The 27,740-nt window shown below is 51.1% G+C and overlaps 1 protein-coding gene across 1 annotated transcript; it reads left to right on the top strand.

The window, feature by feature from the left end:
* Positions 1–330: 330 nt before the first annotated feature.
* ATCAY (ATCAY kinesin light chain interacting caytaxin) lies at positions 331–27,610 on the top strand. The gene is made up of 12 exons (XM_054692939.1): positions 331–407; positions 10,475–10,533; positions 11,868–12,089; positions 13,887–14,072; positions 14,441–14,543; positions 15,540–15,671; positions 16,415–16,501; positions 21,024–21,122; positions 22,001–22,042; positions 24,117–24,188; positions 25,283–25,315; positions 27,577–27,610. Exons 1-12 carry the CDS (start codon positions 331–333, stop codon positions 27,608–27,610), a joined length of 1,146 nt encoding a protein of 381 aa, XP_054548914.1.
* The last annotated feature ends 130 nt before the right edge of the window (positions 27,611–27,740 follow it).

Consider the following 27,740-nt stretch of genomic DNA (forward strand, 5'->3'; position numbering starts at 1 on the left):
CAAGATAAACGCTTTCAGAGTTTCAAAGGGAGGGGACTTGTAACTGGAGGCGCAACTCTTTCCTGGGTTCAAACTCCAGATCCACGTGGGTGTGCTCTGCCCTCTGTGGCTCCATTTCACAGTGGTTTTTTTTTTCCATCTGTAAAATGGGAAAACCTTGTGAAACTGGTTTCCATAGAACAATGGACTAGCGAGCTCTTTGCAGATTTATCTGAAATGCTTTGTGTGAGCAGTGGGTTGTCATTATGATGATTTGCCAGTAAAACCTCTGTCTGTGACTCTCCTGCAGAGCCTGTTCCTGCTTCAAGTCGGCCCCTCTTCCTAGCACCCATGGGGACTACTGAAGCCACCCTCCGGATGGAAAATGTAGATGTGAAGGAAGAATGGCAGGACGAAGGTCTTCCCAGGTACAGCTTCTCAGGGCTACATGCCAACCGCGGAGAGAGTGGGTTGATGTTTCTCTGAGCTCGGGGTGTTGGAGACACTGCCAGTTGACCCAGCCAGGCACATAGATCTGACGAATTCTTTAAGATGGATTCCCCTTCTCCCCACTACCCAAAGCACACAAAAAAGCTCCCATTCCAACACTATTTTAAGAACTCTAAACATTCTTCTAAAACTATCTCATGGGCTATTATAGTCATTTCTCATTAACAATAGTGATATATTCTGAGAAACGTGTCAGGACATTTTGTTGTTGCACAAATGTCATAGAGTTTAAGGACACAAACCTGTGTAACCTACTATACCCCCAGGCTCTCTGACGTAGCCTGTTGGGACCCCATCATACACATGGTCCACCACTGACCCAAACGTTGTTGAAACATCGTTAAGCAGGGCCTCCCTGGTGGCGCAGGGGTTAAAGTCTCAGTGCTATCAAGCTGTTGCCAGCCACTGCAGCCTGAGTTCAATCCCTGGCCAGGGAGCTACCTACATGGGGCAGCAGACTTCTCCTGTCTCCCTGCTGCTCCCCTCAGCAGTGTATTTCCGTAGATCCGCCTGTTCTGCTCCCCACTCTGTCTCTGGTGAGTCCTCTCACCCCTCCCCCCACACACCTCTGGCCTACACCCCAGTTCTTAGATGCATAAATTTTTTTTAAATCTTTAGAAAAAGAAACATTGCTAAGTAACACATGGTTGTAATTTATTACAAGCAGGTATAGGATATTCATACTGTCCTAATAGTCTAAATATTTTACATTCTTATTCGTGGTGTGTTTCCCCACCAGATGGGACCCTGCAAGAGCGGGGGTCTTTGGTTTAATGACTGCTGTATGCCAGCACAAGGGCAGCATTTGGCATACAGTGGTGCTCAATAGATATTGGGGGAAGGGGTGACAGCCACTGGTGGAAATAAAAAATGCATAGAAAGAAAACTTTGCCATTTGCTGCAGCGATATGTCTGCCACCACACCTTAACTCTCCCCCCGCCTCATTTTCTCCCCCAGAGAGGCACTAGGTAAGGAGAAACATCAGCACAGTCTCTCCCTCATTCTTTGGCAGGTTATATCTGCTCATCTCCCTCCCCCTTTAAAAGCAAGAGTTTGCCCTCAGGAGATGACACCAAAGAGTTCGCTCTATAACTATCTGGGAAAGAATTGTCAAAGGAACTGAGCACATTCACCCTGAAAAAAAGACGATCTCTAGCTCCAGAAAATCTCAGTCAGTGACGTTCCCAAGACAGCAAAACTAGGCTGATGAACAGGCATGAAAGGGACATGAGTTCAAGTCCAAGACAGACTACACTACCCGATGGGCCATACATGTTTTGGATTGGCCCCGTTACAAGACAGAGTGGGCTGCTGGGGAGGTCACTAGCACTCTGTTGATTGAGTCCAGGCTATGTTGAGGGTGTCACTGCCTCATCTGGGAACTTTAGTCCCTTTCTGAATCTACTTGTCTTCAGTCTCTAAGTTTCAAGCTCATGTAGCCACGCATCACGTAGCAGTTTGGTCCATGACAGCCCACATAGATGAAGACAGTCCCAGTGGATTATACCTTAGAGGCTTAGCGTGTAGCAGGCTGTGCCACCGGGGTCTGGATAATTATATTCTATGATGCTGGCATAAAGACAAAATTGCCTGAGGACACATTTCACAGGACATGTCCCTATTGTTGAGTGATTATACTTGAGGTTCTTTATAGTGACAGGTGCCCTTTCTCAGAATAGCTGAGAATCTCTTATGTCCAGTTCCATTGTCTACAGGAGTTTGTCTTCATGAAAGCAAGTGTTCTGGGGAAAAAGATGGCCCCTTTGTCAGCTCCAACCTCCTGTCCTCTTGTCTTTAAATTTTTCCCCCTTTCAGATGTATTCCTTCCTTGTACACCCTTCTCTTGAACGCAATTATAAGAAGCACTGATGTGTGCCTGTGCACAAAGCGTCTCCTGAGGCTTGGACAGTTAAGGGTATTTTTTTGCAATGAACTTTTGTTAGGAATTCTCTGGAATAGACAAGAACTGGTTTTTACGGTGGTCACTGCTCCTAGCATGGGAGGTTTGTTTCATCCTATGTAGAAAGCAGCTCTCCATGGGTTCCTTCCAGAGGCACCAAATGTCTGGGCTGGGTGGAGTCTCTGGCCAGTCTTTGCCTCATTTACCATCTGATCCCACAAGTTCTGGCCTCTGCTGAGCCCAAAGCAACCCTGGACCTCAACCTTAAGAACCTTCTGATTCAACTTCATCTCTCCAGGCAGCAGCAAACCCCAATGCACCCTAAATATGAGAAATTATCTTAGGACTCAGCTCAGTGCTCACCTTACCTACTCTACTTTTGTTTCAGCAGCACAACGCAAACCACAGGTATGAGCTTCAGACCCAGATGGCCATGATTTCAGATCCCAATTCTCCAACAGGCTTGCTCAGTCACCTTGACTGACTCTCAGAGCTGCACCTTTGTGCCTCTGTTTCCCATACGTAAACTAGGAACAACAGTCCTGCCCGCAGGAAGCACGAAGCTGAGAATCCTAGTAGGCATGTGAAGGGAGATGGGCTATGGAAATGCTAAGTGCTGCCCAAGTACATGAGCTTGTATCTTGTTCATCCCAGTTCCATTTTTCTGCCCCCTCCATATTTCAAAAGCGATCCCCCTTTTCCAAGTCTTCATGGGACAAAAATGGAGCTGAAGACAGCTGCAAATGTGAATTTCTCCCAGCTGCAGAGGGTGCCTTTCCCCTTTCAGTAAGCCAGTGTCTGTAGTATAGAGGTCTCGCTGTGTGGGCCCCCAGTCAGGAGGCATGCCTTTGTCAAGACTTCTGTCTTCCTCATTCTGGAAGAAATGAGTGCAGCTCCTTGATGCAGGGCCCAGCTGCATCTCAACATAAGCACCTCTGTCTCGTGCTAGACAGCCTACAATTCTATTCCTTCTAGCCCAGTGGTCCCTTCTCTGTCTTCCTGCCTCTCCAGGGGTGTCAGAGTGCTTGTTCTGTGCCCCCAACCCCCTCCTCCTTCCATTAATTTCAGCTTTCCTTTGCCTCGTGCCCTCCTGCAGACTCCTGTGGAGCCAGAGGGCAGCCTGGAGGTCATCTAGCTCACTGCCTTATTTTCTCCATTCATTCGTTCTAATGATCTGACCCAACTATATGCCAGGGCGCTGGGGGCACATGGAAAACAAGGCAGCCCCCTTCAAAGGGTACTCACAGTCTGGGGCAGAGATAGGTTGTCCTCTTAGGACATCACCACCCAATGTAAAATTGCAGCTGGGTCCATGGTGCTTGGAAAGATCCTGGATGGGCTCTGACCCTGAGTTTTGAAGGTTGAAGAGAGGTGAACAGGGGAAGGATGCTGGGGGTAGGGACCAAGCAGAGAGTGGTACATTCAAAGGCCCTGAAGTCAATGGATGCAGTGTTCTGGGGAAAGCTGAAAGAAGGCAAAGGAAAGAAACTTCTCCACCTTGGTGGGGAGGACTTTGTGCAGGGTCCACAGCTAAGGTGAGACAGCGGCAGGGTTAGATGTCTGACTGGTGCCTCAGCCGACTCTTCTCTACACAACTGAGTAGCACAGGATTTATTTATTTGTAAGTTTGTAGACTGATATGGCCCCAAACTTAACAGAAAAAATTACAAGAATTGCATAAGGAGGGCCTCCCCGGTGGCGCAGCGGTTGAGCGCTGGGTTGTGAAGCTGCCCGTGGTCTCTGCGGCGCCGGTTCGATCCCCGGCTGCTCCCCGGCCACTGGAGGAGGGTCCCACATGGCGCGCAGACCTCTCCTGCCGCCCGCTGCTCCCCTCAGCAGTGGACTTCGGTCCTTCTGCCTGCTCTGCTCCCCGCTCTGTCTCTGGTGAATTCTCTCACCCTCCCGCGCTTCTGACTGTACCCAGTGCATGTATAAACAAAAAACAAAAAATAAACAAATAAAATAAATAAATAAAACATGCCTCTATTTAAAAAAAAAGAATTGCATAAGGAATATCTGTAAACTTTTACCCAGATGCTCCAATTTTCAACATTTTACTCTCTTTGCATTGTCATAAATTCCCTCTGCTTCCTTCCCCTCCCCCACTGTGTCTTTTTTTCCTCTGTGTCTCTCCATGTACATAAGCTCAGTTCCTATTCGAATCTACCCACCCCTGTGCAGGGTATACCCATGCACCCTTCCTCCCGCCCCTGGCCCAACATACCCACAGAGCTAATTTTGTGTCACTCAATTCAGCCATTCTAGGAACTGTGGGTTTGGGACAGAAAGTGATGGAGATTTCAGAGCATTCTCAACTCCCTCTGCTTGCCTCAACTCCACAGTTCTCTCTCTCCTGTGTTCTAGCCACACCCAGATCATTTTTGCTTGTCTCTTTGTCTGTCTTAGTCTTCTTAGGCTGCCACACAGAATCCTGGAGACTGGGCAGCTTGAATAATATTTATTCTCTCAAAGTTCTGGATCTCAGAAGTCCAAGATCAAGGTGCCAGCAGGGTGGTTCCTGGTTAGAGCTGTGTCTGGCATGTAGATGCCCATCTTCTCACTGTGTCCTTGAGCAGACTTTCCCCTGGGCTTGCTTATACAGACAGCTCTCTCCCTCCCTATGGGATCAGGGTCCCTCCCTATCACCTCATTTAAACTTCATTGCCTCCTGTAGACCCTACTTCCAAAAACAGATTGGGGGAATTCCTTCAATGTGTGGATTTTGGTGGGGGCTGGGGGTGGGGAATCAAATTAGTCTCTAACATCCTTTTTGCTAAGACTAAGCATGACCTCTAGGAGCAAAGATCTTGGTGTCACTGTCCATGGTCCTGATCGCTGCCCCATCCCTTCTAACCCAGTTAAGAGTCAACAGACCAAGATGAGTAGACAGAGGTAATTACAGGGAAATAAAAATTATAGGGAAGAAAAGGCACAGATTTGTCTTAGCATCTAAAACCAACAACTTGCCAATATTTTTTTAATGCTTCTCAGAAGTTCTCCGATTCCCTTGGCTTAACTCTTTGGACATCATATTACTGAGTTTCAACACTGTTGGCCCAGTCTAGAAAGTGTTTTTGCTGTTGCCATGCACCAGAAGTGGACTCAGTCAGACAGAAACAGAGGCTAGGTAGCCCTAGAGGAGAGACCAAGGCTGTGCTGCTCACACTTAAGGCACTAGGAGGCTAAATGCCCTTCAAGCCCCAGAGCACAGCTTGGGAGACACAGGAGGCATTGTCAAGGATCCTGAGGCCCACAGTGCATTTCCAATGCACTTTTTCACAGCACAAGTAATATTAAGTCAGAGGCTAGAATTAGAGAGTAGAATTGGATTGAGGAGCCACTTATGAAGCCAGAAGATAGTAGATGTGAACCATATGTACCAAATACCTCACAGCAGTTCCTGAATTTTGCTTGATCCAATAGATGGGCACTAGAACCTAACCAAGTTGGCATCAAACTGACTTTCTTCTTCTCCCAGCCAGGACCCTGCCTCTACCTATATACCTAAGACACACAGCTGACCCTTGAACAACAGGGGTTCACACTGTGTGAGCCAATAAATTTCCCAATAAATACAGTTGACTCTCTGTGTCTGAGGGTTGGGCATGTGTGGATTCAACCCACTGCCATCTGACATCCGCACTGGTTGATTTCTTAAATGAGAAACCCACTGGTATGGAAGGCCAACTATAAGGGACTTGAAATTCTGTGGCTTTTGGCATTCATATTGGGGTGAGGGGACCCTGACACCAATTCTCCGTGGATACCAAGAGAAGACTGTTAAGTTTTGGGGCAGTCAAATGTTAGAGGGGTGTTTTAGCCTCTGGAGGGCTGTAGTCCTTCATGTCCCTCATAGCTCAAGGGCCAGCTGTATTTGCTAGATGGATGAAAAGCACTAATACTAACCATTTTACTGATGAGGGAAACCGAGGCCCGGAGCGGGAAGAGTACACCGGACACACAGCGCTGCAGAGCTCAGGGCTGGCATGGGCTGTCGGCTCTCAGACTTCTGTGCAGTTTCCCTCGTCATCCTCAGGTTCTCACTTCGGTGTTTCCTGCAACCAGACAGATTAGTCACCGAAGCAGCATCTGTGCGGATGGTCCAGGGAGAAGCAGCTGAATCACATCCTGAGGAGAACAGGAGATAGGGGGGCTACAACATAGTTTTCCTCTGGAAGTGACAGTGACGGGACAGGGCACCAAAGGGTCCCTGGCTGCCGGGGGTCAGGGGAATGCGGGTCCCTGGGTTTCCTCCCTGTTGTCCCCACAAGGGATGACACACACCTTCTGGGCGGGCACTAGGGGGCAATAGAGGGCAGCGCCTAGAGCCGCCTACACCTCTGGGTGGTTCATCCCCAGGGCAATTCTGCAACCCAGCCCGCTCTCACCTCTGTGAAACAGGCGCCTTGCAGGGTTGCTGTGAGGACCCAATAAGATCATGCTGTGAACATTCCAAGCTGGCACAAAGTGAGTGCCCTGTCGGTGGGGTAAGTAGAGATTTTAGCTGACTCTGGAACAACAGGAACTGCAGCCTCTGACTGACGGGCAGGCAGTGTAACTGAGAGATCAGGAAGAAATAAGTAAGGCCCAGAGGAATGGAGTGGCCACTCAGCGCCTGGTGACTGTTATCACATGTGAAGGGCAGATCTGATTGCAAAAACGGTGGAAATCTCAATTTTTCATGTCACATCTCTGATTTGACAGCAAATTTAAAATATTTTTAAATGCTGTGTGGGGGCAGAAGAAAACCAGGACAGAGCTTCAGCAGTCAGTCTTGAACTTTGAAGTTTTGGGTAACCTTGCAGATGGCAGTGTGCTTTCTATTCTTGGGGCCCCTAGACCATATTCAGGAGCCACTGGCTGCTCCTCCACCCCATGTTGAGGGGAGGGGTTGCACCTGCAGACAAGAGGGGCAGAGCATGCTCATGAAGTGGGTGTGGGAGTTATTCAGCCCCACCTGCTCCTTACAACCTTCTGACTTTATTTGAAGTTTGTGTTTTCTTTCAAAATTGAGGTGACATCCTTTTTCTATGAATTCATGCTGTGATAACTCCCTTTTCTTCCTTCTGTGGCTTTAAATAGAAATTTTAGTTCTGCACAGTTGAAACATTAAAAATTGCCAAGGTAAAAAAAAATTAAGGTGAAATTCATGTAAAATAAAATTAACCATTTTAAACACACTGTCCAGTAACAGTGCATTCATGGTATTGTGCGATCATCATCTTTCTAGTTCCAAAAAAATTTCCATTACCTCAAAAAGCAGCCTCTGTCCCCATTAGCGGTCCCCTCAATTCCTGGCGTCCATGACTCTCTGTCATTTCCCTGTGGCTGGGCCTGTCCTGGACGTTTCTCATCAGTGGACTCATACCGTGTGGCCTGCTGTGTCTGGCTTCTCCCCCTGAGCGTCGTGTGTTCAAGGTCCCTCCACTCCACCACTCCACGCCCTTTTCTTTTTTTTTTTTTCTTTTAACTATTTTTTTTTAAATAGAGGCATGTTTTATTTATTTATTTATTTATTTATTTATTTATTTATTTGTTTGTTTGTTTGTTTGTTTGTTTGTTTATACATGCACTGGGTACAGTCAGAAGTGCGGGAGGGTGAGAGAATTCACCAGAGCCAGAGCGGGGAGCAGAGCAGGCAGAAGGACCGAAGTACACTGCTGAGGGGAGCAGCGGGCGGCAGGAGAGGTCTGCGCACCATGTGGGACCCTCCTCCAGTGGCCGGGGAGCAGCCGGGGATCGAACCGGTGCGGCAGAGGCCGCGGGCAGCTTCGCAACCCAGCGCTCAACCGCTGCGCCACCGGGGAAGCCCACTCCACGCCCTTTTCATGGCGGAGTGATTGTTCCAGTTGAGGGGATGGACACATATGAGTTTCCATTCACTCACTAATGGACATTTAGGTTTTTTGCGCTTTCTGGCTCTTCTGAATCATGATGTTATGAGCATTCACATATGAGTTTCTGTGTAGACATGGTCTTCATGCCCTTTAGACCTCAGTTCTGTGTTGGCCTTTGACCTCCATGAGAGGAGGGTGGTGTCCGATTCATCCACTACCTCTAAGACAACCAATGCACCTGGGAGGAAGTGGTGACTCAAAGACCTCTGGGTACATGGTGAATGGGAGAAAGGCTGGGGGAAGGAAAAGGAAGAAGCTTGGTTAGATTCCACCCTGAAAAAACCGGCACTTTGCACCAAATAAAGAGCAGAGGCAAGGGAAGAAATTGTTTTTGAAAAGGAAAGGGAAGAAGCATTCTCCTGGCCTTCCTGTGTTTTCAGCTTCCTTTCAGTCCCTCTCCAGCTTTCCTCTGCGGCACTGCTGAGTAGCAGAGTTGCAGAGATGAATTAACTGCAGTTTCCCTGAGTCAGCCCGACCTGCAGCGAGAGCCTCTGAAAGCCACGTGCACTCTGACATGTCTCCCTGCAATTGAATACTTCCCCGGAGAGCAAAGCAGCCAGAGCTTGGGTCAAACTCGGGTAGCGTGAGCCGCTGATCCAAAAAGCAGGCCAGTGATTGCCAGAGAAGCAGATCTTCTTTTCGAATCCATGCTTAGCCAAGTTTCAAGGGGCACACATGCATAGTTGCCTGCATGTCATAAAGGGGAAAAAAAAAACTTTTTAAAGTTTTAGATTTACAGAAACATTGCAAGGATACTAGAGAAAGTTTCTATATACTATCTCCCCTCACCCCCCCGTTCCCAGTTTCTTCTAGGAGTGACATTTTTACTAGGCTGGTAGATTTGTCACTGTTAATAAACCAGTATTGATACATTAGCATTAGCTGAAGTCTGCAATTGATGCAGATCTCCTTGGTTTCCTCCTAAAGTCCTTGTTCTGTCCAGGACCCTGTCCAGGTTCCCACATGACATTTGCTCATTACTTCTCCTTAGACAACTCTTGGAGAGTTTCTCTGACTTGCCTTGGTTGTTATTTTTTTTTAAAGATTTATTTATGCATACAACAACTGGGGTACAGGCCAGAGGTGCAGAGGGTGAGAGGATTCGCCAGAGATAGTGGGGAGCAGAACAGGCAGACTGACTGAAATACACTGCTGAGGGGAGCAGTGGGCAAGACAGGAGAGGTCTGCTGCACCATGTGGGTAGCTCCCTGGCTGGGGGTCGAACTCGTGCTGCAGAGGCTGCGGACAGCTTCACAGTGCTGTGCTTAACCCCTTGCACCACCAGGGAGGCCCTGACTTCCTTGGTTTTGATGACCTTGACAGTTTTGAGAGAACTGGGCAGGATTCTGTAGAATACTCTCAATTGGGGTTTATGAGATATTTTCTCATAGTTAGGTTGGAGTGATAGGTTTGGGGAGGAAGAGCGCAGAGGTGAGGGTCCTTCTCATCTCAAGGTATTGGGGTGTGCCATCCCCACAGCTCCTCGCTGCCGAGTTGACCTTGGTCCTCTGGCCAAGGTATGCGGCCAGATCACCCCTCTATAAAGTCGCTCTTCCCCCCATCTTGCTGTCTTTGGAAGGGAGTCACTCTGCATAACCCACAATGACCAAGTGGAGGACTGAGTATCTACATATGTTACCTGGATTTCTGCAGGGGATCGTCTCTTCTCCCCTATTTACTTATTTAATCATTTATTAATATCCGCATAGACCCATGGGCACTTACCTTGTACTTTGGCTTACAATCCAATGCTCCATTATTTACTTAGTTGCACAAATGGAGCCAACATTAGCCATAGAGAGCCCCTTCCGATAACTGCTCTGTGCACATCACTTACTTCTTGCTGCTCTTAGTAGCAGTAATCATCAAAGACCAAGCCCTGTAGGGTCACATATGAGCAATGCTACTCAGATCCCCAGGTATGCGAGCCTGTGCTGGACAACATTCTCGCTCTCTCTGGGTTCCAGCTTTCCCTGCATGAAAAGAACAGAGAGGCTTATTTATTGGACGATGAAGGAAACCCTGTAGCACTGATGTTTTATGATTTTTTGTGCCAATAAACAAATGTGTTTTGGTCCAAAGATTCCCCAGAACTAAACAGATTTTGTTGCTGCTGTTTTGTCTGAACCCCACACTCCTGTGACTGGATTTGGGGTACCTGATGTCCACTCCTGGCTGGATCTGCAGACCACTCCCAGAAGACACAGGGATGGACACCCTTGGTAGCCCTGCAGAAGACACATCCTGTAAGTTTGCACACGTGCAGAAATGGGAGCTCTGCTTCTAGCTTCTGCCTGGGACTGTAGTTGCAGAAATGCCAGAAGCCGTGTCTCCGGGTGCAGTGTCAGGGAACGGGGGCTGCTCTGCTCTGAGGCCTGCAGGAACAGCAGCCTTGGTGGCCTGAGGCAAGTGGGCACAGGCATGAAGCCAGCACCGTGCTGCTGTGTGTCCTTGAGCCAGCTGCTTACCCTCCCTGTACTGTCAAAGCCTCACCTAGTAAACACAGGTAGTGAGCGTCCTCCAGAAAGGGCTTGGAAGAATTCAACGAGGTGATTCCAGGAAACTCCCCAGGGGGTTCCAGGTGTAAAGTCGGTCCTGGGAGAGCTCTGCTGTCCCATTACCCTAAGTCCAAGAAAAAAATTCAAAAGAAAAAAAAAGCTAAGAAACTGGCCATTTCATTATGGCTGAATCTCCATCCTATAAGCAGGAACAAGATGGTCCTATAGGTTTATTAATTTTGTCATCCCTGACCACGGAATGAAACCAAGGGTGAGTTCCTAAAGTCTCTGGGAGATCAGCCCCTTTCCCTCGAACTAGATTTGGGGACAGATGATGGTTTTCCTCCAATGTAAACCTGGAAGGACTCTCTCTGTCCCAGCTAGTTATCTGATTGACTTGAATGCCTTGAGGGTAGCCCAGGAAGAGCAACCACCTCTCCAGGGAGACTAGAGTCAAGCTAAGAGTCTGTCCAAGTCCTGAGAGAATAGCCACACAACCAGTTGAGTGGCCTGTGCCTCTGTTTGCTCATCAAGTAAATGGGCTTGAACCCCGAACTCATCTCATAGGGCTATTGCAAGGTTAAAACATAAAATGCCCTGGGAGAGCTTCACAGAGTGTTTGGCCCCTGGTACATGGTCAATAAATGTTGGTTATTAAAGAGTCCAACATCAGAGAAAGATAAAAAAGAATGTGGCATTTTCTGCTGGTCCTATTCAAGGGTAACAATAATCACACTATAGATAAGTCTAGAGCCTGGCAGGCTACCCCACCCCCCTCCCGTGAATCCCATTTTGCAGATGGTAAAAGCAAGTCAGACTTGGAGCAGTGAGGTGGCTCTCCAGGGTCATGAAGCTCAGGAGTAGCAAGCTCAGGCTTGGAACCCCAGTCTGCCCGCATCCAAGTGCCTGTCCTTGATCTCCATGGCAGGGCACTGATAACACTAACTGCTGCTGTGACAGGGTGTCCTCTGAACCTTATCCATGCCCAGGACGTGATGGAGCTCCCACCAGGCGGGGGCATGAAGAGGAGGTGCGAGACAGAAAGAGCAATGGGATTTTTGTTTTGTTTTGTTTTCCGGCAGCCCCTCCAAACACGTTAAACTTCAATGGGGCTCATCGCAAGCGGAAGACACTGGTGGCCCCGGAGATCAACATTTCCCTGGATCAGAGTGAGGGCTCCCTGCTGTCTGATGACTTCTTGGATACCCCCGATGACCTGGATATTAACGTGGATGACATTGAGACCCCTGATGAGACTGACTCGCTGGAGTTCCTGGGGAATGGCAATGAACTGGAGTGGGAAGGTAAGGATGGGGTTCCTCTCCCGGCATGCCTAGCCCCCAAATCCAACCCCAGTGCACCTTTGGCTTCCTGGACCAGCTTACTGGAGCCATCCATGCAAGTCCACAAGCTTGGGTGGGGCTGGGGTTCTAACACCTGAGGGTTATCTGCCCCTCTGACTTCATGCATATTTCTCTAGTGGGTTTTTCTGGGGCAACAGATTTCATCTGAGTCTCAAAAGCAACCAAGATCAAAACAAAGTGCCGCCAACCGATTCAGCAAGTGTTTGTAGACTATATATGCAGAAGTTGGGGTTGGCTGAGGCCCAGGGGATACGGTGGCGATGTGTCAGGAATGGATGTGCCTGCCACATGCAGGGGGTCAGAAAGACAGATGCCACCAGATGAAATGTGTGCAAGGTAATTGCAGCTGGTTGCAGGGAACTGGGGTGAAGTGGTGGGATAGAGCAGAGGGTCTCAGTGAGGTTACTTCTGTCCAAGGGAATACTGGGCGATGTCTCGGGATGCCTGTGGAGGTTATGATTGGGTGGTAGGGGCTTATATGCTACCCAACACCCCACAGTGCCCGACAACCCACCTGATATCAACATAGCCAACAGGAGAGGCCCTGACATTATTGGGGAGGGGGGACTAAGTAGACCCCTGCTCCTCTCTCCCTCTGACTCAGTGTGTATATTTAAATGTGTGCAACTCCCAAGACATCCAGAGGGCAGATGAGGATGGAACAGAGTCTCCTGGGGTCAGTGGAACACGGGGTCTCCCCTGGGTGATTCACCCTCCAGGGACACTGGGTGAAGTCTGGGGACACCTGTGATTGTCATGACTGGGGATGCACCTGGCGTGGAGTGGGTCAGGCCGGAGATGCTCCACCCCAGAAAATGACCCAGGTTCAAAAATCCACAAAACCAATGGGGAGAGCATGAGCTAGGGCAATGGTGGGGGTGGTTGAAGGCGGTCGGGACAGGTCTCACTGGGTGGGTGTTACTTGAGCTGACCTAAAGCAAGAACATGGGGAAGGCAACCAGTGTGCTTGGAGTATGGGGGGCTGAAAGGAGCCAGACTCAGGGGCCAGCAGAGGCTGCATGGATCACACAGAGCTTAGGAGGCTACTTCCAAGAGTGTGGCTTTTATTCCCAACTCACCGGAAACTTGCAGCAGGGTGGACCTGTCTGATTTCCAATCTGTATTTGGAATGTTCTCTTTGCAGGGCTGGGGGATGAGCTGATGGTGGGACGGGATTGGGGACAGAAGGGAGGCCCCAGAGAAGGGTGGCTGGATGTCCTCACAGGACATGGTGGTGGCCAGGAGGTGACACAGAGCCCACAGCACTGGGGGACAGGATGTGACAGGAAGGAGAAAAGTGAGTGACTGTGACACCAGGTTTCGGGACCTGCGCAGCTAGGAATACAGAGGAGCTATTTCCCAAGGCGGGAAGATCGCAGGATGAAAGCCGAGAAGGAGGTGGCTATTTTAAGAGCCGTTAATACCCTGAAAAGCCCAGAGAGGGAAAGGACATGTGGACGATCACACAGCAAGTCGTTCATAGAAAGCAGCTCTACCGAGGTGCGCGGCCTGACCTCTGCCCCAAACGCTCTCCTATATCCCACAGTTGCAAAAAAAATTACTCTTTGGACCTCGTATGTTGACTCCCAGACCCACCATTTCGCCCCGTCGCCCAGTCTGACATTCCACCAGCAAAGGGCGGGGGAGCATTTTGGCCTGTGAGCTGGACTCAGCGGTCCCGGCAGCTCAGGGAGTCCGGACTCAGGCTTCTGCTCTGCTCACCCCACCTGCTTCCAGATGACACCCCGGTGGCCGCCGCCAAGAACATGCCCGGGGACAGCGCGGATCTGTTTGGGGACGGCGCTGCGGAAGAGGGCGGGGCGGCCAACGGGCGCCTGTGGCGGACGGTGATCATCGGAGAACAAGAACATCGCATTGACCTGCACATGATCCGGCCCTACATGAGGGTGGTGACCCATGGAGGTGAGATCGCGCCCTCGGCCCCCTCGCGCCTCCAGCTGGGCACCTGAGCCTGCTCAGCGGCCCCTTCATCTGAGTCCCAGAGTCTCTGGGTGGGCAGGGGTGGAAAGTTGCCTGGGGCGAGGCATAGACAGCACACAGGGGGTGCCTACGGGGGTGGCCGGTGGTCCCATCAAAGGCAGAGACAGGCCGGGGGTTGCGGGCTCCCCCAGCTAGGCGGCTGTGACTCAAATCTGTACCTTTTGAACATGGGCAGCGGGAAGGGCTGGGGTGACCCCGTGAGGGCCTGGGGTGACCCAGACCCGGCTTGGAGCTCAGAGAAGGTGCTGCCCAGGTCCGCCTGGGGTCACTCACTGGCCGCCTCTCCCCAGGGTACTATGGCGAAGGTCTCAACGCCATCATTGTCTTTGCTGCCTGCTTCCTTCCGGACAGCAGCTCCCCTGACTACCACTACATCATGGAGAACCTCTTCCTGTAAGTGCCCCTCCGCCACTCTGCCGGCAGTTCTGGGGGTCCCAGATGGTGGGTGTGGCCTCAGCCTGCTGGTCACAGCTGGTCAACTTGGACCTGAGTCCCCTGCTTGCCCCCTGGACCTCACTGGCACAATCAGCAGCAACATTATCATGATCGTCACTCACTTATTGAGCATTTATTATGTGGCCGCACAAGGGCTCCCTCAGTGATGAATGGCTCTGCCCTCACCACAGCCCCATGGGGTAGGTCCGTGTCTCCCACTGTACAGGTGCAGAGCCCGAGGCACTGAGAGGTTAAGACACTCAACTGAGGACACATAGGCATAGTTTTGTTACATGGGAGAAAGCTGGTACACTTAAGCCCCTGACAGATAACCATAAAGAGCTCAATAAATCATTATTACTCATATTATCATTGTTTTGAGGATTTCCATCTTACCCAGCAGGGCATAGGATGAGCAGGTCCCCTTGGAAGGTCAGACAGGAAAGTGGCCTAAGATACCAGGGCGTCCAGCCCAGTCCCTCCCCCAACATAAAGATGGATGGAGGAAAAGATTTTTCCGAAACTATTCAGGAAGAGATGGCACAGGGACAGGCTCCGGGGTCCTAAAGTCCAATGCAGTGGGCTGTTTGCTGTAAGTGCCTGTTGTTGCCTGTTTCTGGGGCTTCAGAGACCACTCAGGGCTTTTGGAGAAAGTAAATGTAGCCACGAATCTAAAGCACTTGGCATTTATTAAGTGCTCGATAGAATGGCAGCTACTTCTGTCATTATGCCCACTGATGCACATTCAGGGTGGACGGGACACACACACACACACACACACACACACACACACACACACACACACCACCCCCACCTTCGAGTGTGCCAGGATAGCCAAGAACACCCTAGCACAGCCAGGAGAAGTAAAGCAGGTGAAAGCACAGGTGGTCACTCTTGACTGGGACTTCCTAAGTCCGGCCCCCCGTCATGACCCTGTGTGTGCCCTGTGACCAGGTATGTCATCAGCAGCTTGGAACTCCTGGTGGCGGAGGACTATATGATCGTATACCTGAATGGTGCTACCCCCCGGCGGAAGATGCCTGGCATCGGGTGGCTCAAGAAGTGTTACCAGATGATTGACAGGAGGTGAGTGGGTGGGACTGGGGGCCACCCCCAGGACCAAGGACTCCCAAGTCTGAGCTCCTCTGGAAGGTTGTGTATTAGCTCAGGCAACTGTTACGGCGCAGCACAGACAAGGATGCATAACCGACAAACCTTTATCCTAACACTATTGGGGGTGGAGCCATGACTGCTGTGTCCTATTGTGTCTGGCTCATTTCACTGAGCATCGTGTCCTCAGTCCAGATCCATCCACACTGTCACGTGTCAGAATTTTCTTCCTTTTTAAGGCTGCGTAGTATTCCATTGTATAGATAACCTTCATTTATCCACTCATCTGTCAGTGGACACTTGGGTTGTTTCCACCTCTTGGCTACTATGAATAGCCTCAAGATGAACGATTTCTAACTCAAGCAGCTGATGCATGCTTGCACCCCAGGTTAGTGGTGGAAGCTTGGAGGCAGGACTGGACACCCCTGGACATTCAGTGATGACTGCACAATGTTGGCCTCTCAGCTCCTGCCCGTCTGGCTGCTGGCTCTGCACCACAGGGCTCCTCCAACTCTGCTTCTGGGGCCTTAGGGACCCCCACGAACTCCCAACACCACCACGGGGGTTGGGATCTGACAGGCAGTGTGACCACATGGACTTAACAAATGGCAAATGCATGCTGCTCTCTGCTCTCCACTCCCTCTCCTGACCCTCCTGTGCTCCTTGCTCCCCAAGGGCTCCCCCGGGAGCCATCTGACTTCCTCTGCCTCCCCACACAGGTTGAGGAAAAATCTGAAGTCCTTAATCATCGTCCACCCATCCTGGTTCATCCGCACCGTGCTGGCCATCTCCCGCCCTTTCATCAGGTGAGGTTGTGACCTGTGAAGCTCCCCATGGGGGTTGCTGCACCTCTTTTTTTTTTTCATTTGCACTTTCTAGATCCCCTGTGATGAATATCACAGCTTTGAAAAGTTTTAGAGTCTGTATAGGCAGATGTTGCCTTTTTTACCAATTGAAGGTTTATGGCAACACTGTGTCAGTTGAGTCTGAGGCCACTTTCCAACTGCAGGTACTCACTTTGCTCTTTATTTTTAAAGTAAGGTATGTGCATTAGGGTTTTTTAAAGATTTATTTTTATTTATTTATGCATATAATAACTGGGGTGTATGCCAGAGGTATGGGGGGTTGAGAGGATTCACCAGAGACAGAGTGGGGAGCAGAACAGGCAGATTGACTGAAATACACTGCTGAGGGGAGCAGCGGGGAGACAAGAGAGGTCTGCTGCACCCTGTGGGTCACCTCCCTGGCCAGGGATTGAACTCAGGCCATAGTGGCTGCCCACAGCTTCATAGTGCTGAGTCTTTAACCCCTGTGCCACCAGGGAGGCCCAGGTATGTGTATTGGTGTTTTAGACATAACGCTGTCTCACTGACTAGACTACAGTATTATATAAACATGACTTTCATATGCACTGGAAAACCCCAAAATTTGCAACTTGCTTTATTGCAGTGGCCTAGAACCCACCTGCAAGATCCATGTATTGTTATTGAATGACAAAGGAAAAATAACAACAACCAGCCCACACCTCTTGGATGCTGGATACTTTTAAGCCCATTTTATGGATGAGAAAACTGAGGCTCAAAAAAGTCAAGGGACTCACCCTATCACACAGCAAGATGGCTAGCCCACCACACTCCCCTAGAAACAAGCCTAGTTCCCACCACTCCAGAGCTGTGGGGGGTGACCCTAGGGGGGCTGACCCACTCTGGGCCAGTGATGCGATAAACCAATCCATGTGTGTTTTGGGGAGTCCCCAAAACCACTCTCAGATTGGAGGATTCACAAAACTCAGATTGTTATACTCGTGGTTACAACAGCAAAAGCATGCAGGTCAAATCCACTTTGGGCGCTCAAGCCCGTTGGCTTACCTCACCCTTATAGCACCTCCAGCAGGTGCGTGCATCCCTCACAGAACGGGCTGCGTTCTGAGAAACGCCTGGTTCCGTAGTATTGTCCCGCCAGAGTCATAGAGCGTCATCCCAGGGGCCTGCGTGAGCCCCGCACACCTCGGCTACGCAGCATAGCCTGTTGGGGCCCCGTCATATGCATCGGCAAAAAGTCACTAACCACACGGGTCTGTGAAGGCACCCAGAAGAATACAGACGGAGTAGAACAGAATGAGGCCCGTTGAATGCCCTAGTCAATCAAATAAAACTGAATGTACATTAATGTAATGTAATTCAAAGCATTGAATTAAATCAAGATCCTTAATTTCCACTTTCCCAGCGGAAAGATCTGGCTGGGTGAGTTGAATAGCGAGTCAGACGTTGCTCTGACATCTCGCCTTGCTCACTCACAGCATGACAGGCCGGCAAGGTGGTGGCCTTGGAGCCTATGTTCTGTGCTCCAAGCATCCGAAAATATTTGCGTATTAGAAAAGTCAGGTGACTGACGCGCTACTTATGGATAATCTGCGCTGATGGCGAAGGCACCAGACAAAAGGGTGAACACACACGTCCCAGAGCAGCCTGCGTCCTCGAGTGTCCACAATGGGAAGGTACACTGGCCTTGAATAGAGATAATTCTCTCCCTCTGAGTTTCTTCATGACAAATTTTGAGGATGCTACTATGGGCTTTCAAAGAAAAGATAGAGAGGGCCTCCCTGGTGGCGCACGCGGTTAAGCACAGCGCTGTGAAGCCCTCCGCAGCCTCTGCAGCACGAGTTCGATCGATCCCCGGCCAGGGAGTGACCCACATGGCGCAGCAGACCTCTCCTGACTCGCCCGCTGCTCCCCTCAGCAGTGTGTTTCAGTCAGTCTGCCTCTCTGTTCCCCACTCTGTCTCTGGTGAATCCTCTCACCACCCCCACACCTCTGGCCCAGCTCCTGTAGGCATAAATAAATCTTTTTTTAAAAAACAACAAAGAAAAGGTAGAGAGGGGCAAGAGAAGTCAGCTTACCTATTTAAAAGTGGGGAAAGCAGGGGAGTGGGCTGATGCTGACCTGCAATCAATCCAGCCCTCAGAGACTGATTATACCTCGAAGAACACTCCTAGCTGTCCTCTGATGAGCTAAACATGGGGAATGTGCCTCACCCTGGACTGGCATTCTCCCTCCCCAGAGTCCCCCATGGCACAGAAAGCTGGACCCAGCCAGGCAGAGGATCGTTACACCGAGACTCGGTGTCGGCTTCCAGCCCTGGGCACTGCAGCTGTTATCACACCAGGCTCAGGATGTGACTTTTACCCGTATTTATAGATTGGTGCTCAGAGCATCAGGCGCTAGCTCTATGCACCATAAAAAAATTAAAAATAAATAAAAAATCTTTCTAACAAATCCAATCAGTCCACCCCCAGAGCCCCAGAGATGCGGGGATGGGGGGTGAGAGGATTCACCAGAGACAGAGTGGGGAACAGAACAGGTAGACCGAGTGAAATACACTGCTGGGGGAGCAGCGGGGAGACAGGAGAGGTCTGCTGCGCCATGTGGGTTGCTCCCTGGCTGGCATTGGATCGAACTCGTGCTGCGGAGGCTGCAGATTGCTTCATAGTGCGGTGCTTAACCCCTTGAGCCACCAGGGAGGCCCCGATGCCTCTTTTCTGAGGATAATTTTTTTCATGAAAAAAGTGTTGAGCAGATGGAGATGTGCGTTTCTGAACACCTGGCCACTTTGTGACCCCGCGAGAGACATCCATGTATGCAGAAATAAATAAATCTTTAAAAAAGAGAGAAGCGTCCCCAGTCCCCAGGAGCATCAGATATGGGTCCTTGCCAAACTGTTCTGTTCCCCACTCTGTCTGTGGTGAATCCTCTCACCCCCCACCCCCGCATCTCTGGCCTGTACCCCAGAGCTTGTATGCATAAATAAATAAATCTTAAGGAAAAAAAAAAAAAGGAGGCTTCTGTCCAGGAAACCAACTTAACTGCAAAGGGAGAAATTCCACTTAATCACCGCCCATCAGCCTTCTGCTGAGTACCTGGCTTAATGTCCTTTTCTAGATGCTCTGGACTGCATCATTCATCACGTGGCTCACTTTACACTGGTTGCCAGGAAGCTTGAACCAAACCTTTATCAAACCTCTAAAAATAGCTATAAAACTTCTTGACACACTTTTGGAGACTTCTAGCTCCTTGTGCTCCTTTTAGCTCCTTTTAACTGTTACTTCATTCTTTGATTATTAGTATACTAGTTAATAATCTTGGCCTTATATTTCTCATCATTAGAAAAGACTGTCTAGGGGCCTCCCCTGGTGGCGCAGCGGTTGAGCGCTGGGCTGCGAAGCTGCCCGCAGCCTCTGCAGCGCCGGTTCGAACCCCGTCCGCCGGTGAGGGTCCCACATGGCGCGACAGACCTCTCCTGCCGTCCGCTGCTCCCCTCAGCAGTGTATTTCGTCAGTCCGCCTGTTCTGATCCCTGCTCTGTCTCTGGTGAATTCTCTCACCCTCCTGCGCTTCTGACTGTACCCAGTGCTTGTATAAGTAAATTAATTTTAAAAAATAGAAAAGATTGTCTAACCTTGAAAAAAGTTGATTTTACCAAAATTAGGTTTAAAACATTTTTTGAATAACCATGAGTTCAAAGCAATGTGGCGTGACAAAGCACTCCATGTGACAGACGACCTGAGTGCAGGCTGGGCAGAAGAGGCCGTTCATCCCCAGAGAATGGCCAGTGAGTCAGCAAGCCCACGCATGCCCTCCGCGTGCCCTGCTGACTAATGTGCCATCCCCAGTGCTGACGGCAGTGGTAGGAAAGCATCCTGGTGGGAAATTAAGGCTCAGGAGCAGTCCTAGGAGGATGGAAAAACAGCCAAGAATCTGGTAGATTGTCTTGCCTTTCTGTTTCCTTTCAAACAATTTCCTCAACTCGGCAAGGACCCATATCTGATGCTCCTGGGGGTTGGGGACCCTTCTCTCTTTTTTTAAGATTTATTGATTTCTGCATACAAGAGCTGGGGTGCAGGCCAGAGGTGTGGGGGGTGAGAGGCTTCACCAGAGACAGAGTGGGGAACAGAACAGGCAGATTGACTGAAATACACTGCTGAGGGGAGCAGTGGGGAGACAGGAGAGGTCTGCTGTGCCATGTGGGTCAGCTCCCTGGCCAGGGATTGAACTCATGCTGCAGTGGCTATGGATAGTGTTGAGACTTAACCCCTTGCACCAAGGAGACCCTGGGTACCCTTCTTGCAGGGCAAGAACCCCCCAGTTCTGTTCTGTCCACCCACCCACGAGGGGCAGGAGGTCGAGGCTGCCATGGACGGGGAGGGCAGGCTGGGGAGAGGCGCCTGGAATCAGGTTGTGTGGATACCCCCTGTGAGCTCTGGCTCCTTCTGGCCCTAAGCAACCAAGCCCAAGGTAGGACTTCAGATACCCCTTCCTTCTTCTCCTGCCAGTGTCAAATTCATCAACAAGATCCAGTATGTGCATAGCCTGGAAGACCTGGAGCAGCTCATCCCCATGGAGCACGTGCAGATCCCAGACTGCGTGCTACAGTGAGTGTCCCGGCACGGGCAACCCCTGCACCCCCAGCCCCCCAAAGCCTGCCAAGAGGGGGTCAGCACACCACAGGGGATGGGGGCCCACACACTCCACATCCTGCCGACCCTTGGGCCACCCAGAACTTGAGGACAACAGCTGTGTTTCCTGTTATTTTGCACTAGCATTATATCAAATTGCAGTAAAATAATTTAAATTTTGCCATCTAACCAGCTCAGTGGCATTAAGCACTTACATTTTTGTACAGCCATCCCCACCCTCGGGCTCCAGAACTTTCTCATCTTCCCCAACTGGAGCTCTGTCCCCATTAAACACTAACTCCCTCCCCTCCCCCATCCCCTGGCACGCACCATCCACTTCCTGTCTCTCTGGATGTGGCTCCTCCAGGGCCTTCCTCTGAGTGGGTCACACAGGGCGTGTCCTTTTGAGCAACATGTCCTCAAGGTCCATCCCCACTGCAGCTGTGTCCTTTTTAAGGGTGAGTAATATTCCCTGGTCTGTACAGTCACCGACCTCTCTGGGGACACCTTCCGAGAAATGCATCATTAAGAGGTTGCACCATTGTGACAAAGTCATGCAGTGGAGTCACAGACCTGGATGGTACGCCGGCCCTCGGGACCATGGCACGCGTGGTCCCGGTGACAGAGAGGTCTTTCAGGGACACTTGACCGCTAACATTTGTTTTATCCATTCATGCACCGATGGACACCCGAGATGTTTCCATGTCTTGGCTGTGAACATGGGTGTAAAAATATCTCTACAGATTGGTGTGCGTTCAGTTAGGACAGAGAATTGTTTCTCTGGTTCCGAAGGGGAGGGGATTCCCTGCAGGTGAGGGAGGCTGTGTCTCACCTGCTTCCCTTCTCTCTTCCAGGTATGACGAGGAAAGGCTCAAGGCCCGGAGGGAGACGTCTGTGTAAGTTTGGGTCAGGGCTGAGCCAGGGTCACACTTAGGGCCGAATGGTGGTTTAGGCTCCGCAGGACCTAACGTCAGTGTCATGAATACAGACGGCTCAGGAGCTCATGCCCTTCTTTCGAGGGGTTAGGGTCAGACCTGGGTTTGAGTCCCCAATTGGAGTGATATTAGACAATGAAAAACTTCACAACCTCCTTAGGAGTTACGGTAAGAAATCAGGAACCGTGCAACCCACTGGACAAAATGGTGGGCTCCACAGGAGTCACCGCAGCAAAGAGAATATTAAGTTTCCCCTTTACAGAGGGACACAAGCCCTACTCAGCGCTGACCAACCCAGAAACGTTCCTGCACTAACATGGCTGGCGGCATACCCTGAGCAGTGCTCACAGAGCCTCAGGCCTCCCTGGCCCTCCCGGCTACATTCCCACCCACTCCGAGAGCTGGGCAGGGCGAGGCTGCCTGTTGGCATTTATGGCCCAGAAATCTGAGACTCACACTGGCGAGGCACCTACCTGCCCGAGGCCACCAGCAAGTTCCTGAGAGAACCAGACTTTGAGTGGGTCGCGAGTGAGCATCACTGCCAGCCCTGCGGGAGACAGAGGCAAATAAGACAGAGTCCAGATCTAGAAGTTTCCTCTGACAGCAAAGGAGGGGTATGGCTTGCCAGGACGGGGAGTCCAGGAGATAAGAAGGGGGTTCAGCAGAGGAGACACATAATAAGCAAAAGCATGACTGTGTCACCCAGAGACATTTAATACTGATGGAGGGTGGACCAGCCAGAGGTGGCTGGAGGGCGGGGCAGCTGCAGGAAGGTAGGACTCACCTGTGCCTTCTTGTTCCTTCCATCCTGTCTTTTTTTTTTTTTTCATTTTGGCAAAATACAAGTAACATAAGATGTACCTTCTTAGCCATTTGAAGCATACCAGTGGCACTAAACACACACTGTTGTGCAGCTGTCCCCACCCTCCAGCTCCAGAACTTTCCCATCTTCCTCAACTGGAGCTCGACCCCATTAAACATTTACTCCCACCCCCCCAGCCCCTGCACCACCATCCACTCCTGTCTTTCTGGATGTGACTCCCGGCCCCACCCATGAGTGGATCACACAGCATTTGTCCCTGTGTCTGGCTGATGGCCCTGAGCTCCATGTCCTCGTGTCCATTCACCCTGTAGCTGTCAGAGGGTCCTTCCTTTTTATGACTGGATACTACTCCCGCATCTGGATGGACACACCACGTGCGCCCTCTCCTCCCTCAATAACCCTTGGGTTGTGTCCGCATTTCAGCTGTTGTGAATCACACTGCTACAAATGTGGACCTACAAATGTCTATTTAAGTCCTTGTTTTTAATTCTTTTGGGTGTGTGTGGTAATTATCTGTTTGGTTTTTTGAGAAACCATGATTCTGGTTTCCTAGAGCCTGCACCATTTTACCTTCCCACCAGCAGTGCTCAGGGTTCCACGCTGAGCTCCTCCCAGGGTTCTCCGCTGCAACCCCCACCATTGCTCCTCTCTGTTGCTATGCACTGGCCATCCCCATGGCTGTGAGGTGGGTCTGTCCACCGGCCTTTTTTATTTTTCCTCCCTTCTTCCTCCCTCCTGTAGCTCCCTTCTCTGTCTCCCTGTCGTTCTGTCTTTTCTGTCTCTCCATAGCTGTGTCTCTCTTTATGTACACGTGTGTGTGTGTATGTGTACACATGACTCTCCTCCCGCCCCATGCCTCAGCTGTGGTCGGGGACAGACAGGACGCAGGGCCCACCCTCCGCATCACAGCCTGGGAAGGGGCAGTTTTCCCCGCGCGTGGATAAGTCCTTCCCCAGCGATGTGCAGCGATAAGTGCTCCAAAGGAGGGCCGAGGGCCTGCCTCTCCCCGCTCAGGCCCACACCGTCCTCCTCACGGTCACCTCCAGCTTCAATCCCCCTGGGCAGTGGTGGGGCAGACTCTGGGGCCACACTTCCCCCTAGCAACAACCTCCCAGGTCACACTCCAGACAGGCCAGTGCAGGCAGCAGTGGGAGCTGAGAGCCCCGAGTCCGCACTGGCTTGTCCTGCCTCACCCCCTCTTTCTGACCCCAGCGTGCGGCCGCAGCCGGAATTTGTCCTGCCCAGGTCTGAAGAGAAGCCAGAGGTGGAGCCAGAGGAGGACAGGTAAATGCCCAAGTTACCACTGGCTGCTGAACCCTGGGGGGCCTGGGGAGAAAACTTGGCCTCCGTCAAGGGACAGAAAGTAGAACTACGTGTCCCAAGCCTCCTGCCTTCTCCCTTGTTTTTTTTTTTTTTTTTTGTTTGGTTTTTTGTTTGTTTGTTTGTTTTTGCGGTGAAAGTCACATAACATGCAGCAAATGAGCCCTTTTAAAGTGCTGGATTTGCTGCACTTGGTGCATTTGCAAGGCTGTGCAACCATCACCTCTCTCTAATTCCAGAACATTCCATCACTCCAAAAGGAGACCCTATACCATTCAACATTAAACATTTGCTTCCATTCAGCCCTTCCCCCCTGTTTTGCAACCATCCCGGGCGGGGTGGGTTCACCTTTGGTTCCAGACAGCAACGTAGCCCCCCGCGAATGTGCAGTTTCCTCTGGGCTTTCTCGGGCCTTCTCCTATGGTCTCTGCCTCTGCAGCTGCCCTCCCTCTTGTGGCCATCTTCTGAGTAATGCTGCCTTATCTAGCTGGCCTCCAGGCTCAGGTGTGCACACTCACGCAGGCCCGCACCCATACGCCAGGTGTCCACAATCAGGCACGCATGCCCCATGCCCACCCTCCCAGGCTCCTTCTGTGTTAACTCCACCAAGGCCACAGGGGAGAGCCACAGAGGTTAGAGGTGCAAAAAGCTGGACCAGTTCACTTACCCTACACCCCCCTCCCTTCTTTTTTTAAAATCCAACAAGCCTCTACTGGCCAGCCTCGGGGACGGTGAGACACCTGGCTCTGGCCCTGCCGCTGTGAGATCAGACCTTCCTCCCAGAAGAAAGTGCCAGCATCCCCATGGCATCCCCATGGGTGGCTCAGCCTCCCCCGGCCTGGGGCACCCTGAGCAGTGTTAGTGGTATCGTTTTGTGTCCCTGGAAGGACCTGGTCTCCGTCACTGCCTGTCCCAGCCATTTGTTCCCAGCACACACGTGCTAGTGCTTTGTACCAGATGAAGACAAAACAGTGTGGGCCCTCCCGGGGCTCAGAGCCAGATGCCAAGTCTCCCCCAGAATAGGGAAATCATGCTGAGATTCCCTGCCTCTCCCACAGGTCTGCTCTGGTCACGGAAGATCAGGAAACAAGGTGAGTGTGGAAAGGGGAGTGACCTCTCTGCCTTTTTTTTTTTTGATGTTTGAAGTCGCGTCTACACCGCTGTGACTACTGCCCCATGATTTGTTGTTTGCGGGTAGGGGGTGTATTTGCCAGGGAGACCGGGAGACCGTGGTTGCCATGACAACAGGGCCTCCCTGTGGCAGGACACCCTTGCCCTGCCGAGCTCCAAGGAGGCACCATTAACATGAGGCCCCAGAGCTGAGCAACATGTGGCACCAAAGGATGCCCCCCTGGCACTGGTCCCCAGACGTTCAGGATATAATTCAGCGAAGGTGCAAAGGCGGCCCACGGCCTGTCCCGGTGTCTCCACCTGGTTCCTGCTTCTGTGTCCCAAAGACACGAGAGCCATTATGCTCAACGTATGCTGAGCATGGTGCAAGGACGGGTACAGACGAAAACGAGCAGCAGGAGAAGGTGCGCGCACCACGAGAGACCAGGTGTGAGCTTCCCGTGGTCCTCTCCCAGGGGCGCTGTTCAGACACCCCGTCATTCTTCCAGCAACAACATAGGCAATACCCACCAAATGTTGCCAACCTGGGAGGCTCACCTGATCTTGGTTTGCAGGATATTCATTGGGGGTGATCATACCAGCACGCCTGACCCCCCAGGTGGCTGACTTTAGTCCTAAGCATTTCCAGAAGCTGAGCTGATCACAAAGAGCCCCGCCCTAAATCACATGGTTAGCATACACTCTGGTGTGCGCCGAGTCCCAGCAAATAAAGACACTGATCAAGCTAAGGGCTTAGAAGAGACCTCCCAGGAACCAGGCAAGGGCCAAAGCGTTCTTTGGAATGTGCAGGGTTGTCCTTGACCACACACTTCTTAAAAACCTTTAACGCGGCCTGAATGCATGCCTTCGTACTGCCATGTGATTCAGGAAGCCCCAAGCTGAGAAATAAAATGGTCTTTGACCAGTACTGTCCCCCGGGACACTGAAAAGCAAGCCCGCAAAGCATTTCGGGCAGGACCCTCTCAATCCATGCCTTCTGGAGATGAATTCTCATCCCCCGACAGAAGACACAAGGGAGTCATCCACCATGGGTGAAAGTCGGCACATATAACAAGGAGCAGAATCAGATCCCCTCCCAAAAATCCTCAAATAGGGATGATCAAATAAGCATGTTTAAAGTGGTTGCAGACACGAAGAAAGAAACTGTGGGGTGGAAGGACAGATGAATGGACGGGTGATGACTGGACGGGTGATGGACGCACGGCTGGGTCATGGGCAGTGAGGGAGGATGAGCAGATGAGCGAGTTGAAGCCTCGCTCTGAAGTGAAGGGCCTGTTCTTTTGCTGGGTTCTCTTCAGAACTGGAACGAGGGTGGCAGCTATGAGATCTTGACGTCCAGGGGCCATTCTTGCTGTCGAGGGCTCCCAATGTTGCCTTACTTCATTCTTTTAGGTTTCAGACACATAGAACAGCATTTCCCACTAACTCTGTTTTTCCCTCTCCAGCATGTCCTGAGTTGGGTGAATATAGACATGGACGTGAAGGAAGATTCCAGATGCCAGAAAACCTCTGTCAGATGCCCTCTGGCCCCAGACCTTGTCCCTGCCTCATCCCGAGTTAAGTCTTCACAGAGTGCCAGTATCTTCATCCACATTTGAAACTCAACATTCTTCTTAGCTGCTTGAAAACATCTTTTTAAACAATGCAGTATTAGTGCATTCTGGAAAAGGACCCCGTTCTCAGCCCTCCACCTTTCCACATTCATGAATTCATGGCTGAGAAGAGCAGGAATTGCAGGGAGTGGCCCCTGTGTCCGTAGTGGCCTCTGCTCCTGCTCCTCCCCCACCCCCAGGGCCTCAAAACCCTCCCACTGCACAAAGCCCCAGTTCAAGACCTTTCTCTTATCTGTCACTGGCTCCGGTCAGAGCCACAGTTACCCACCGACTCCCTGGGTGGGTCTGGATTCGTTCTTGTGCCTTTCCTTCCAGAACAGCGCTCACAACTCTGGGCATCTGGCCGGGAAGCTGAGCCCCCAAGCAGGGCTATCCCTGGGTACTTCCTGACCTTTGACCTCATAACCTCCTTGTAACACCCACCTACTTTGGGAGCATCAGAGCCCACAGCACAAGTGAGAGCCCCTGCTAATCATCCTTGTCCAACAGCTGCAAAAACACACCCCTCCCCCTCAATCTAGAACCTGTTCAATGTGGATGCCACACCACAGGGCAATCTCAATCAATACCTCCTATAGGCAGAATGAGCTGTCCCCAAATCCCCCCAGGCAGGATCAGGACGTGCCCCTGACACCCCCTTAGAGCGGAGGCTGAGGAGCCAACTACTGAAATAGACTCATCCTGGAAACACAGACTGAGACAAAGTAAGATATGGGATATTGGACATTTGAATGTTGAGGACATCACTTGGGCAAATAAATCCCAGGGACCT

This window comes from Talpa occidentalis, unplaced genomic scaffold (genome assembly GCF_014898055.3).
Source record: "Talpa occidentalis isolate TD23 unplaced genomic scaffold, MPIMG_talOcc4v2.1 talOcc4.12, whole genome shotgun sequence".
In the NCBI taxonomy this organism is placed as follows: domain Eukaryota; kingdom Metazoa; phylum Chordata; class Mammalia; order Eulipotyphla; family Talpidae; genus Talpa; species Talpa occidentalis.

What these genes read in the sequence shown, in the direction of transcription:
- ATCAY (XM_054692939.1), top strand. Translation starts at nt 331, where the DNA reads ATGGGGACTACTGAAGCCACCCTCCGGATGGAAAATGTAGATGTGAAG. An exon ending in GAGGGTGGTGACCCATGGAG is followed by an intron (nt 14,073 to 14,440) that starts GTGAGATCGCGC and finishes GCCTCTCCCCAG; the next exon opens with GGTACTATGGCGAAGGTCTC. An exon ending in GTGGAGCCAGAGGAGGACAG is followed by an intron (nt 24,189 to 25,282) that starts GTAAATGCCCAA and finishes CCTCTCCCACAG; the next exon opens with GTCTGCTCTGGTCACGGAAG.